Genomic DNA, 14,652 nt, shown 5'->3' on the forward strand with positions numbered 1-14,652 from the left:
GAAATGAATTCATTAGGAAGAAGAAACAAGAAACATGGCATTGGAGCCAGACAAGACATGCTACATCTAAACTACATTGCCCGAAGAAAAATAAAGCTTACTCATATTATGTGCCACAACATTACCAGTATGATGAACAAAGAAAAATTAAAGAAATCAAAATTAGAAGCTAAGTCACGACAATCCCAAATCACCAGTGTCAGATAAGAAGTGCTCCAAGAGAAACACTTCCAAGCCTCAAACAGCTGAACACAATCAATCTGCAAACAAATTTTGACGAAAACAGAGGTGGGGAGCCATAGATAACGCTAACGAAAGCTAAAGGCCTTAGTCAAGACACGAGATAAGGCCTCAACAGTACAAGGTAGTAAGATCGCGATCTGGATCGTAAGATCCTACGATTTGCAAGTGCAATTTAATCGTAGTAGGATTGCGGTCTTTGAGGTAGATCATGGGATCCCGATTCAATCCTTCTCGTTAGTAGATCGTGGCAATAGAAATATCCAGTGCAAATACTGTCATAATAATTACAGCGGAGGGCCTTATCGAATGAAGCAACATTTGGCTAGGACAAGGCAGAATGTAGGACCTTGCAATTCTGTTCCAGAAGATGTTAAGAAGAAAATGGTTGATATTCTTGGTGATTTGGTAAATAAGCAACTGGAAAATGATAACTCAACAAGGTCTAACAGAGATGAAATTGTCCACATTGGTGAATTGGGGAAAAGAAAATGTGATGAACTATTTGTGGATCCAGGTAAAGCAATTGCAACTCCTCTCAAGAGGAACATGCAAAGTACACTTAACAATTCATGGAAGAAGGGTGCAAGGGAGGATGCATGCTTAGACATCGCCTCTTTATCTACAACAATGCAATTCCTTTCAATAGCGTGAGGAGTGAAGAGTTTGCCAAGATGTGTGATTCGATTTCCAGACATGGTTTAGAATGCAAGCCACCATCCTACAATGACCTTAGGGTCAAATTATTGCAGAAAAAGGTTAAAATAACTCATAAGGTGTTGTATGAGCACAAAGCTTATTGGACCAACACATGTTGCACCATTATGACGAATGGATGGATGAATACGAGGAGAAGGACTATACTTAACTTTTTGGTAAATAGTCCTAAAGGAACACTGTTTTTTAAGTCAAAGCATCTAGCATAGTCAAGACATCTGATAAGATTTTTCAGATGATGGATGAGGTTGTGGAGTTAGTTGGTGAGGAAAATGTGATTTTGGTTGTTACAAACATTGAGCTTATGGTTATAATGATAAGAAACACAAGTTCTTATGTGTCTCATTAATATATTCTCATTGTCTGTGACAACCTAAATCACATTTTCCACACCAACTTACTCCACAACCTCATCCACCAATTGAAAAATCTTACCAAGTGTCTTGATTATGCTAGATGCATCAATGGACATCAAAATCACAATTCTCTTATGACTATTTACCAAAAAGTTAAGTATAGTCCTCTCCTCGTATTCGTCCATCCATCCATCATAATGGGGCATTCTGTTTTGCTCTAATAAGCTTTGTACTCATCCAACACCTAATGAGTTATTTCAAACTTTTCTGAAATAATTTCACCCTAAGGTCATTGTAGGATGGTGGCTTGAATCCTAAACCATGTCTAGAAATCGAATAACACATCTTGGAAAACTCTTCACTCCTCGCGACATTGAAAGGAATTGCAGTGTTGTAGAAAAAATAGGCGATGTCTAAGCATGGATCCTCCCTTGCACCCTTCTTCCATGGTTAAGTGTAGTTTGCATGTTCCTCGTGAGACGAGTTGCAATTTATTTACCTGGATCCCCAACTAGCTCATCACATTTTCCTTTTCCTCAATTCATCAATGTGAGCACTTTCATATCCACTACACCCTGTTGAGTTATCCTTTTCCAGTTTCTTATTTACCACATCACCAAGAATATCAGTTATTTTCTTCTTAACATCTTCTGGAACAAAATTGCAAGGTCCTACATTCTTCCTTGTCCCAGCCAATTGATGCTTCATTCGATAAGACCCTCCGTTGTAATTATTATGACAGTATTTGCATTGGATATTTCTATTGCATCCATTAACAGAAACACCATGTCATTATGATGAGATCACCTGCATATTCATTGTAAACTATAAATTGAAAAGGCTTATATAAGAAAATAGCAAAAAATCAGTTCATGTTTGGGATTGAAATCAAATCGGCAAATAACTTTCAAGATTTTCTCTTGTTAAACCAAAGACATTCATCAAATCAAGTATTCTATTTGGAACATCCTTTGAAATACACGTAAAATAAATAATTAATCCTCCCGAATGACAATGAACGCTTAAAAGAGATTTAACAAACAACATATAGGCGTTAAATGCAAAATCAAAAGAAATACAAAAAAACGTAATTGGAGATTCATACTGTCAAACCCTAGTTGATTCACAACACTGCAAATTTTTTGACGCAGATCTATTGACCATGCACTATATGAGCCTTCTTAGATAAACCATCATTTTTCAATTCAACAATTTATTCTTTTAATTACACCCTTTTTTTTTACACCTTAACCATTCCATCTGTTTCACTAGTTGAAGAAGTATGTTTAACATCATCGTTCTTTTAGTCCTATCATTATATTTCACACTGCCAGAATTTTCATGTTCTTTATTTTCATTCCAATTTTTCCTAGATATATGTTGCTATACATTCTTAGGTCTGGTGCTTTATTGATCAATTGCCGATTTTGTAAAATCAAATAAACAAAGAAAAAGCAATCAGAAGAATTAGAGTAAGGAGCGAAATTTCATTAAAAAAAAGGCAAAAAAAAAGGAAAAGCGAGTGGTATTTAGGGTTTGGAGAACTTACTTACATCAACCTTATGCTAGTGAAGGTTGTCGAATAGTTGAATTATACAATTCAGGTGACTGATGGTGCGAAGGATTTCACTTGGAGAAGAGATCGTGGAGGTGCACGTTGTCGTTGTTAAATCAGGAGGGAGAAGACCAGAGAAAATTTGGGATTTGAGTAACATACGATGTGATGGAGGAATTCACTTGGTAGATAGATTGGTGGAGGAAGAAGAGGTTGTGCGTTGTCGTCAATTTGCAATGGTGTGCAAGGAGGGAGAAGAACATCAAAGATTTAGGATTGAGGTAATTAGTGGTGCACTCAAGGAGTTCAATTGGAGGAGCGGTCAATGGAAGAAGCAAATGGGGGTGGGTTATGTGTCGTCGTTTCAATGAGGATGATTAGGGTTGCCGATACGACAAAGGAAATCTCTTAGAAGCGTATTGGGGGAGTAAGAAGGGGTTGTGCTAGGGAAAAGAAAGAATGAGATAACAATGTATAAGTTCGTCAAAGAGGTGAAGTTTATATAAGCTTCCTCATGATGGGTTCAAGGGGGTAGAGAGTTGGAGGATAAGAATAACATACGTGTATACACATTGGACTTTTGGTGAAGGATTGATATAACATACGTGTGTACACGTTGGAAGGATTAGAATAACTTATGTGTATACACGTTGGACTTTTGGTGTAAGATTGGAATAAGATATGTATGCACGTTGGAAGGATTGGAATAAAATACGTGTACACCCGTTGGAATTTTGGTGAACGATTGGAATAACATACGTGTATACACATTGGATATTTGGTGAGGTGATGTAAGGAGCTATATATGGCAAAAAAGTAGTTAAAATGACATTCAATCGCTCATGATTAATATATTATAAATACATTAGAGGAATATAAAGGCAAGAAATGTGTCGGATCACAATCAACTGAATTTATGAGAATTAGCATATTAGCCTATACATTAATATTTTTAATTATTATAATATAATTTTTTTAAGAACTTTTACATGTAACTTATATTTTAAATTTAAATAAGTAAATAAAATTTTATGTGAACATAAGATAACTATTCAATTTGAAATTGGAATAGTATATTATGTCTTTAATATATATTAAAGTTAAATTTATATAATATTTTTGGTTTCGCAGGAAGGGAAATTTATATATTAAAGTTAAATTTATACATGATATTCAAATAAATTAAAATTACAAAGATAATAATTTAAATTTATACGAACATAATAAGAGTTAAATACACTTTTTTTCTGAAGGGTTGTCACAATAACACTTAGCTCAATTCTTACTCAAAATCTACACTCCATCCCAACTCATCTAATAAATTAACCATGTATTAAAATATGCTAATAGAATATTCTCTTTAGCTCTAAATTAATAAATTGAAATAATTAAAAAAATAAAAATAATTTTTGTTTTCACTTCAAGTTAATTTGAATATTTACAAACTTACGAACAATCAATCTACTATTTTCTATTTTCAAAAAAAAATCTACTATTTACTATTTTCATGTGAAGCTTCTAAATTTTTGAGCAAGTTTCAATTCTTCTATTACTTTCTAAATAATTTAATTTAGTAAAATATTGATATAATTTAACTTTCTAAAAGGTCGATAGTACAAACATCACATAATAATGTGAGCATAGTCCCCCCCAAATGCTACATAGCAAAATCAATAACCCTTCCTTGCAAAATTAGCCTTCTCAAGAGGCATAATCAAAAGCAGTACAAAACTCAAACAACATCCACAAGGACTAACATCCCGATCAAGCATTAAATGATACTTAAAAAAAGCATTACATGACTAACAAGAAGATGCATCAATCGGAGACCGAGGTGCAACGAAGAGAAAGCCGCCCAAACCCAACAAAAACAGAGCCTCATTTCGGTATAGGAGGAAAAGTGAATCAGCACGGAACATTGACCAAAGACAAAAGCATCAAAATCGAACCATATTTTCGTGCGTGATAGCGCTGACAACAAGGCCAAAACTCCGAGAGTAAGCGGGCCACCTCTAAAGGACCTTCCGCACACTCTGATCCGACCGGACCAACACACCAGAAAATGAGATCAGAGCGAAGCCATTGCCCCCACAACCCAGAAAGCATGAGCACCGTGAAACCCAAAGAACCCAGATGCACCGCCAACGACTCCAATCCGCACACTGCCAACCTTGAATCTTCACGAACGACCCCGTACTGCACTCTGAAAGCCTAGAACAAGAGCGGCCAACCCTGAACAAAAAACCAGCCTATGCAAAAAACGCATCACACTGACCATTAAAACCCTAGCTTAAACAAGCTGCCATAGTGGAGAAGACCGCCACCGAATTTGACCCTGTCACCAAAGACAGAGCAATATCCACAAAGCAAAGACAACCCGCACGAAAAACCACAGCGCAAGATCCCACAGATACTGTGAAGAAGTCCTTCAACTGTACTAAAATCAACAAATACTTTATAATGTCCTCATATGAGGTTCGATTTTGAACTCCTAGTGTCCGGCATAAGTGCCAAAACATAAAATAGTTCTTTATGAGGTGCCTATCTAGGGGGCGAAGGCCATAGATAATCTAGAGGCGTTGAAAACCGGGGAAGGCAGACGAGCCACCATCGGATTTGGAGGTGATAAAACGGGGGAGAAACTTTGAAGGAACATGTTTGATTCATGTACCAAATGATGAATATGACATTCCTATGAGAATAAAAGTTATTTCTCACATACAATTCCTTTTCTTTCAATTTTTTATTATATAAATCTCATAAAACATTCACAGGAATTGAATTTATTAACCAAAAACTTTTTTTTACATATGCCTTGGAATAACATTCTCATCCGAATATTTCCAAGTATAAGATTTGCAAGAATCATTTTCTAAAACTTAATTTCATTTTCTCTCTCTATGTTTTTATTTGGCTTTACTTTTTACCCTATATTTTATTTTCATTCTCAAATTAGTGATATCCATTATTTACATATTAAAGAATCCATAGAGAAAGTGTTCCCGAATTGAATCTCCAATCAAGTAGGGCAAAATGAACAAAATTTCCCAATAAATAACTTGATAAATCTTTAAAATAAAACTTGATATATGAATAAATAAATACATAGATCATTTACCATCAGGGTAAGTATGTATTTGTTCCTATAGGGTTACACTCACCAAAACCAGCTTTTATTTCAACCATTCCTGAGAGGCAGACTTTCATTAAAGCACTTTCAATTTCAAGTCTTCTCAACAGAAACCCAAACACATCTAATATGAATTGAAAAGGGTTCTCTGGTAAGCCTCCCTTTGTACTTTCAAAGTATTGGTGAAGCCATTAGCAAACACATTCTCAATTCCAAAACAATAGCATATAATACACCATTCATATTGGGCCATCCAAAAGAAATCTCTGGTACACAACATGGTTTTAATTGTTGCATTTAAGCATGACTAGTTTCATGAACTATGTCTCCATTATCATTTTTCTTGAGTGAGTATTGGCTTGCCTTCACTGCATCGTCCAATGTTAGATAGAACGATTCCTTCCCAAGCTTGTCAACAAACTTGGATATTATTAGTTTCTCCATAACCTCCAGCCTTGGGTTTACCAAAAACATCTACATGATATGGAAAAAAGGTTAATTAAACTCCTTTCAGTATTTTGATTTGTTTACATAAATCAATTTATAGATTAGTCACTGTTGTCCGCGATCGATATTCTTGACTCAAAAAAAAATCAAACTAGAGGAACTACTACAACATAACCCAGGTGGTACCTCAATTCCATTCTTTTCCAACATTTTGTTTAGCTCCAACAATCCTTCAATTGCAGTTGTGTCAATGGATGTCACTCCTGTACATTCACATAGAATCAGTGAAAGCTTTATATCAAAGCATGATGTATTAACCATAAAAGCTTTTCAAATAAACTTCTGACTGATAATTTTCAACAGTGTAAAGAGTTTTGCATATGTTACCTGACATATCGAGTATGACTTGCTCAACAACATCTTCATTAGATCTTTGCTGACTTTTAATATACCTCATAACCCTAATACAAAATTTTAGAAATTAGTACATGTTTTGAAATCCTTCATCCAAATTCAAAACCAATTTCGAGTGTCATAATTAATTTATGAGAAAAGAGAGTCCGATCTAAATGTGCGTTCAATTGGGATTTATCAATGAAAAGTACTGATAAATGAATCAAAATTTTACCTTTCTTTGACGTACACAGAATTTGAAAAGTAAACAGGGGAGCCAAGCTGAACAATGATCAATCCTGGGAAAGTTGAAGCAGGGTATTGCTCAACATCTCTGTATATACCAAACTCATTTAACTTTCCAAGCTTGCATGTTGCAGGTCTAGCAACATATAACAGTGCTCTAATCACACCAAGTCCAACCTTGATTTCAAATAAGAATGATTAAGTTAATTTCAATGTACTATTATATAAAAACAAAAACTAAAACAGAATGAACATTGAAATTGAAAACAAAAGAAGTTGAGCACTGACAGAGATCATGAGACCATAATCCATGCCCAAGAAGGCAACTCCCAAGAAGGCAGCCATGCAAATAACGAAATCAAATTTGTCAACTTTGTAGAGATAGATAACTTCGGTATAGTTAACCAGTCCCAACATTGCAGATGTAATGATAGCTGATAGTGCAACAAGAGGTGTGAAGCCAAATAGTGGTGCCAAAAATTGCAGTGTCAACGCCATGAGGACTGCTTGGACCACGTTTGTCATGGCAGTTTTACCCCCTGCATTGTAATTCACAGCTGTCTTGGAAAATGGTCCTGCAAAATAGATTTAGGGACGAAATTTATTAGCATAAAGGTTTTCTCTCCCGCCGATCAAGAAAATTCTGGTTCATAAGTTTAAAGTATTTCTTTGCAAATTGTTCTTATTGCATCAAGAACATATAATTTAGTAATAAAAATAAAGTTCATGAGACCGGTTGAATTTTGAAGCATGCATACATAGCTAAATAGATGGTGTGTTGGTATACACTTGTAATTTATTGAGTTTGTTTTGTGGACCGATCGACTAGATGACTCATGTAGGTCTGACTCAGGGGAATCCCAAGGTAGACCGCCCATCCAGGTCATAGTAAGGCCATGTCGTCAAGACTTCTGGGAGGGATGTGGACCGTCACGGCATGTCAACTGACTGGATTATTGACTCTGAGCCAAGATATCCTCAAGTTGATGAGGTATCTAATAAATGGTATACCACCCGCTTATGGAGAAGGATGTCAAGATTCATCCATTTAACCCCATTAGCAGGATCCTAGATATTTAATGTGATTACCCAAACTATATTCCCATTTGAGCATTGATCCCCGTTTCCCAATCAATGTATTGACGAGATTCGCCCCATCACCATAAATGTAGCTAAGGGAGACTTCGACTATATAAGACTCCGGGGTTGTCTAAATGACCCATGATAAAGTTTGGGTTAAATAATCCATCATCCAATCACATTGGAGATAAATGAGTTGGAAATAAATAAATAAATAAAATATAGAAATTCCAACTCACTTATCTCTAATGTGATTGGATGGTGGGTTATTTAACCCAAACTTTATCATGAGTCATTTAGACAACCCCATAAGACTCCTCGCACACGGAATACTATATGTTCATTTCAACTAAAAAATTCTAGTGGATTTTTGTTTTACTTACTCACTGATGTCATAGAGTATTTTTTTTAAACATATCTCACTACAATTTACAAATCTGGTTACCTGCAGCTTCAAATCAAACTCTTAACACACATAGTTTTGATTGTGCCCAAGACAAATTAAGTCAAAAGAAGTGTGATGGTTATTAGGAAGTAGTGTGAAGAAAAGCTTAATTACCACTAGTCAAGTAACAAGAAGTGAAAGAACCAAATAGGTTCATGAGGCCAAAAGCTACCATTTCTTTGTTCCCATCATGAGGTGTGTTATCAGTAACAGAAAAGCTTCTTCCAATTGCTATTCCTTCCTACATAAATGATGAAATTAACTTAATTATTGGATAACCTCTATTGGTTTTGAAGATTAGAGATTGGAATTAGTTAATTACCGCCAATGACAAGACTCCAGTGATAAGGGCAGCTTGCATCACTGCTGGCAAATATTTACTGTCAAAGTTGAAATACTGAATGGACCAAGGATTTAACCCTCTATCTAGATGGCCCACCTATAACATAATGAACTTCAAGTATAAGAACAAAACAAAACAAAACAAAATACATGAGATACTATGAAACTGAAAAGTATTCTAATTACTCACGATTGGAATTCCATGTTTTTGGCCATGGACGAGGTACACAAAAATGCTACCAACTATCACTACAGTCATTGGAGCTATAGCTGATACCCAAAAGAGTTTTGGTCTCTTGTTCCTCTGAAAGATTGCATTGAAAAACGAAACCAATTAGAAAAACTTTGATATATTTGATACAATTATTAATTTAACAAATTGGTGTGTGTGACAATAACACTAAGTATGGCCTTTGTAAAATATTCATACATTTTCATTTTTCTTTGTCTAGCTCTCATAATTTTATTCCTTGTGGAATATGGCTTCAAAATCTTATGGAGGGTCCATCAGTTTAAGTGGAGCACTAAAGAATAAATCCTTTAATTCACATCACTAATCTTAACAAAATAAATGTATATGCAGAAGCGAAACTGAATTGAGATCGGTTATAACTGAGGAAGAGAGCACTCACCACGTGTCTGGTAAATTGTAGAAAAGCAAGGAAGACCAGTCCAAGAACTGTGGTTTCCCACCTTATCTGTTAAAAAAGGTAAAAACAGAATGTTAGAATTTTAATTTTTAAAAATGATTTCTCACTAAATATTTAATGTCTGCTTTGATAGTTATTTTGTTCCATACTAACCTCATGTCTATTGGTGATGATGCTCTTGGCCACTTCAACAAGGTTGGTTTTGGTTGAAAAATGTTTCATACCAAAAAATCCCTTTAACTGTTGGGCAATGAGAATAAATGCTGTCCCTCCCATGAATCCAGTGATGGTAGAATGGGAAAAGAAATCCACCAATATCCCTAGCCTGCATCAAAATACGCATGAATCGCGTTTTTACAACTAATATTTAATAAAATCATTTTAACTTGTAAATCATGTTTTTATTGACCCGGCCATAAAATACATATACAAATGTAATGACAGAATCATCACATGAGAGGGTAGTTCAATGTTACCTAAAAATACCCAAGCAAGCCTGGAAAACTCCGGTGACAAAAGTGGTAGTGAAGATCAAATGAAGGTACAAAGTTGGGTCCGTTTCTGGGCTTGCGACGGTTGATATAGTTTGGCCTATTAGCAATGATGCTGCTGCTAACGTCCCCACGGCCATGTGCCTGGAACTCCCAAAAATAGCATACACCAGAGGTGGGACAAAGCTGGAATCTGATGAGATATCACAACCACCAAACAAACATCACATCAAATTCAATATGTTTTCCTAATTCCTCACATGAAATTAAAAGGAACTTAGGATTCAATTTGAATCACTCTATCTTTTATTGGTTGAATCCAGCTAGAAACTAAATTATATGGATTTCACCATCAATAATCTATTGAGATTTACATTAATTTTAACTAATAAATGAGAAAGTGTTCGAAAACTAGTGTTGAAGTAGGTGGTGGTAGCATTTCTTAAACTTTAACACTTTCAATACTCTCAAATCGTTATAATTCATGCATGTTCTACAAAAGTTGAAGAGGAATTCATATTTTTAATGAATTTCACACTAATCAATGAAAGAATATTGTAAAGAAAGTGTTAAAATAAGAGTTACTAACAGTATCCTTACTTATTTTCTGTTGTTTGTGTAATTCATATAAATTTAATCCGTACACCATTTCTATTCATGTTTGTGCATGTTAATGTTCGAATCCCCTTTGAAACTCACAAAATCACTTCTCCTTCGTGAAAGCTTTCTTAATAGTTTTTCTTAGAATACGTTTTACATCCAATGTGAAAATTAAAACTCGGGTTTAAAAAATTTGTGAAAGTAGTTTCTCGGATACATAATTAATTTGAGGAAAAATAAAATGATTCAAACATGCTATAATCTTTTTCTGAACACATGCAAGATAAGAAAATGATAGAGTAAGCTAATGATGAGTGATTTTTCTTACAAAGGCCAACAATGGGAGGAAGATTGGCAAGCTTGGCATAGCTAATGCCTTGAGGGATGGCGAGGCTGGTGATGGTGAGGCCAGATATAAAGTCGGAAATGAAGAGGCGCAGTGTGTAATTTGGGAGCCACTCGAAGATGGGGACGTAGTACTGGACCCCTTTAATAATCCTCCGCGACCGGTTCTCCTCCTCCTTGATCTGCCTGAACGGATCATCAGGGAAGAACGTCTCCTTCAACCCGGATTTGAGTTTTGTGTAAAACCCTCTCTGGGCTGTGAAGTTCACCCCATGATGATCACCCTCATGGGAATTGTTGCCTATCGTACCCATGATGGTGTTTGAAACAAACTAATGAAATGGGTTATATAGAATAGACAAGAGCAGCACACACACGCTGCAAGAGAATCAAAAAGGCAGGGATAGTACTTGTGTTGCGGGTATATTTATAGACAGGGTTATTAATAAAGAATAGTCGAGTGGTATTTCTCACACACGTGTGGTTGACACAGGATTGTTAGTAGCGGATAGGTGTAGCTTTTTCCTTATAGAGTCCAACTCGTCTATGGGTATGGGGTCTTAATGTTTTCTTTTCTCAAAAGAGAAATTATGAAGAACGAAGAATTGGAGAGTAAATTGGATGTGATTTTGTTGACAATCTTTCCATTTATATGTTTGAGAGTCTTCTCCAGTTCAGCAATGCGTTGTCTCTGATCTTTATCTTTGCCATGAATACATTAAAACAGCTACATGGATCGGTTAGGATCTGACCCTAACGGCTAACAACAAGAGTTGGATCATATGAGGGATCTTTGTCATCCAAATCTATGTAATTAATACGGTTAGTCAATATTGAATTAGTTTTTGGTATTTTTTAAAAATGGAAAATGGAAAAAGGATAAGGTTTTTGTTGAAAAATTGGAGAATTTATATGAGATTAATGGATATACACCGTAGTGTAAAACGACAGTATGTCACATAAGATTAAGTGGTTACAAATCGGGGTGAATGTTTAAAACAAGTTTACATTTTCCGTGCACTTCTCATTTTCTCAATTTATATACGATACAAATAATACATGAAGAAATATTTTTCTCATGAGGGGCGATTGTCCTGTTTCCTTGCAAATTGGGTCTGTCACTACGTCCAATTATATAAAAAATGAATTTTGTTTAAGCAAAGCTTTCTACTGTTTCTCAAATATAAAATCTTGTATAGAATAATTGTGATGTATATTCAAACTTTTAATTGTAATTTTCCTACTTACCAAAAAAAAAACTTTTAATTGTAACATGTTACAAATTTATATCATTATATGTATGTTTTTCCTTAACAAGATATAATTTCTTGATTCGTCACGGTGAACAAGTACATAGGCTTGGGTCTGAGGATGAAGATATTTTCAAATATTTACTCGGAGTCAAAGTTTAACATTAAAGATTATACTTTAATTCATTTTCATCTTTAAAATAAGAATTTGTTCTTAAGATCTTAAATTGGAGAAATTATTATTTATAAAATTCTGATAACAAAGTAATATTTAGAATTGTTAAAATATAATCTTTTTTGAAACACGTTAAAATATAATCTTAAAAATTTAAGAATTTATTACACCAACAACACTATTTGAGACACACTTTTTAAAATATGAAAAATCAAGTAATTTTAAGGTATGTTAAAGAAATTTAGTAAGTGTCTGTTGCAATGGTTAAAAGTGATTAATGTTGAAAGAATAAATTGGACAGTTCCTTAATATTAGGAGCAGCTATCACAAGCGTGAGAGTTGAGACCACTCGATGCATAGACAAGACAAATATTCTTAGAATGAAAGATTCAAACATCCCATAATCTTGAGTGGACTGCATAGAGCTGAGATGTTGGTTAATGGTTAGAAGTCTGTTAACTATTGCAGTTAGCCAAAACTCTCACTATAGAGAATCTCTTACGTGATAGTGTCACCAACACAACCGGATACACCGAAGCAACAAGGTGGTCTATATCCGAAATGCTCAACCACTTGTCCTCTATTGCAATCTTATTTGGAGCAATAATCAGGCTTGTAGGACAGGTTGGTACAATTTGTTGGTGCCATACAATCTAAGATAGGTAGAATTGCGTATGGTGAGCTGATTTATCATTGTTCTTAGCACTTCAGGCCAACTTTCTTGCCCCATACCCATCTACACTCTTATATCTGCAATTCCCATCATCATCAACATCCACAATGTTAATAACATAATCATGGAAGACTTTGACACTTCATGAAGCAAAGGGGTTGAGAAGAATTTGGGCACTTCATGAACCGCTAAGAGGGGATCACCTTACCCTTCTTCTTGGATGCGAATCATGTGGGGGGTAGGGTTAGTCTCTTCCTTTTTCCTCATCATGCTGTAGAGACCTTGCCCTTGATCATTACATAAGATGGAAGGGTGGAGTTGCTAGCTTGTAGCGACTCCACAAGCGCATCAACATGCTCCTAATGTGAGGGATTGCGTTTGGTCGAGCCTTTGGGTTCTTTTTTGTCCCGCCCCTTTGTTTTAAGTTTATTAGGAGGAGGGCATATGGAGTTTTGATCTAGGTAGGCAATAGCTTGAAGCTTGTCTTTTATAATCTGCCTTCTTGGAACATTTGATTCTTCAAACATTTTTTATATCACCTCCATCTCGGTCATAATGCTCAAACACAAAACAGGATCGGATTTATCCGATGCAGTTGTTGTTCTAAGCCTCATCCAATGTAGATCTACTAATAGAAGTGGAATGGACTCGCACCCAGCAATCTCACATGCATAAGGAAGTCTGTGTGTTCTCCTGATAGAAAATTTGCATTGACCGACGCACACTTTCTCTTTTGCGATCAACTGGAGTGCTTTCCTTAACACAAGGCCCCGCAACTTGTCGTACAACTTCTCTTTGAATCTATATTCTCTTATGAATATGCTGCTCTGAAAATTACCATTGATCTTTGTGTGCTGCAGGAGTGTACATCTATGTATAGGATTTCAAGTCGCACACAAATCACCGTTGCTATCCCTAAGGCATCTCTTCAAAGTTGAATGTGCACCTTCAACCCTATTGAATGTTAAAGAATGCATAATTGACACTAATAAAAATGACAAGACTGATGAACATTATTAATAAATGAAAGAAAAGTACCTGTTAGTTTTTGTGTTCCCTAGGTACATGAAATCATCGATGAGATACTTCACAAATTTGTGTTTCTCAGGCAACCACTGAGTTGTGACGTACTGCATGAACTTCGATTCCTCCCCACAAAGAGAAGGAAAGAAATTCATATTAGCATCAAATTCAGCAGCGTATGCTGAATACATCACATTACTCCATGCATCCTCAACTTCTTCACATAGCTCTTTGTGTTGGACAATTAGCTTACACTTTGCTGTCACATTCTTCGCAATGTGGAACTTGAATAGCAAATGAGTGAGGTGGGGAATGTGGTTGCAAATCCATTTACCAAAGCATTAACCTTGTTAATTACTATAACCTTTGGTAAATCATCATCCTTAAGTATCAACCCTCTCAATTTATCTAGCACCCATGTCACTTCAGGTTCACGCTCATTGCATAGGTATGCAAAACCTATAGTGAATGTGTCAGCAGTTGAAGTCATACCT

At 35.5% G+C, this 14,652-nt stretch overlaps 1 protein-coding gene across 1 annotated transcript; it reads right to left on the bottom strand.

Moving 5' to 3' along the window:
• Window positions 1-5,931: 5,931 nt before the first annotated feature.
• On the bottom strand, window positions 5,932-11,437 carry LOC130738939 (probable sulfate transporter 3.5). Its single transcript, XM_057591127.1, has 12 exons — window positions 11,021-11,437; window positions 10,078-10,285; window positions 9,755-9,926; window positions 9,584-9,649; window positions 9,142-9,255; window positions 8,932-9,048; window positions 8,724-8,850; window positions 7,373-7,659; window positions 7,074-7,261; window positions 6,833-6,906; window positions 6,632-6,708; window positions 5,932-6,472 (listed from the first exon to the last, which is right to left on the bottom strand). The coding sequence occupies exons 1-12, from the start codon at window positions 11,349-11,351 to the stop codon at window positions 6,296-6,298; spliced, it is 1,938 nt and encodes a 645-aa protein (XP_057447110.1). The 5' UTR covers window positions 11,352-11,437; the 3' UTR covers window positions 5,932-6,295.
• Window positions 11,438-14,652: the final 3,215 nt, after the last annotated feature.

The sequence above is a fragment of the Lotus japonicus genome, chromosome 2 (genome assembly GCF_012489685.1).
Source record: "Lotus japonicus ecotype B-129 chromosome 2, LjGifu_v1.2".
Classification (NCBI taxonomy): domain Eukaryota; kingdom Viridiplantae; phylum Streptophyta; class Magnoliopsida; order Fabales; family Fabaceae; genus Lotus; species Lotus japonicus.

What these genes read in the sequence shown, in the direction of transcription:
- LOC130738939 (XM_057591127.1), bottom strand. Translation starts at nt 11,351, where the DNA reads ATGGGTACGATAGGCAACAATTCCCATGAGGGTGATCATCATGGGGTG. An exon ending in TTCTTGTTACTTGACTAGTG is followed by an intron (nt 7,660 to 8,723) that starts GTAATTAAGCTT and finishes TCTATTTTGCAG; the next exon opens with GACCATTTTCCAAGACAGCT. An exon ending in TCTGTGTACGTCAAAGAAAG is followed by an intron (nt 6,907 to 7,073) that starts GTAAAATTTTGA and finishes ATTTTGTATTAG; the next exon opens with GGTTATGAGGTATATTAAAA.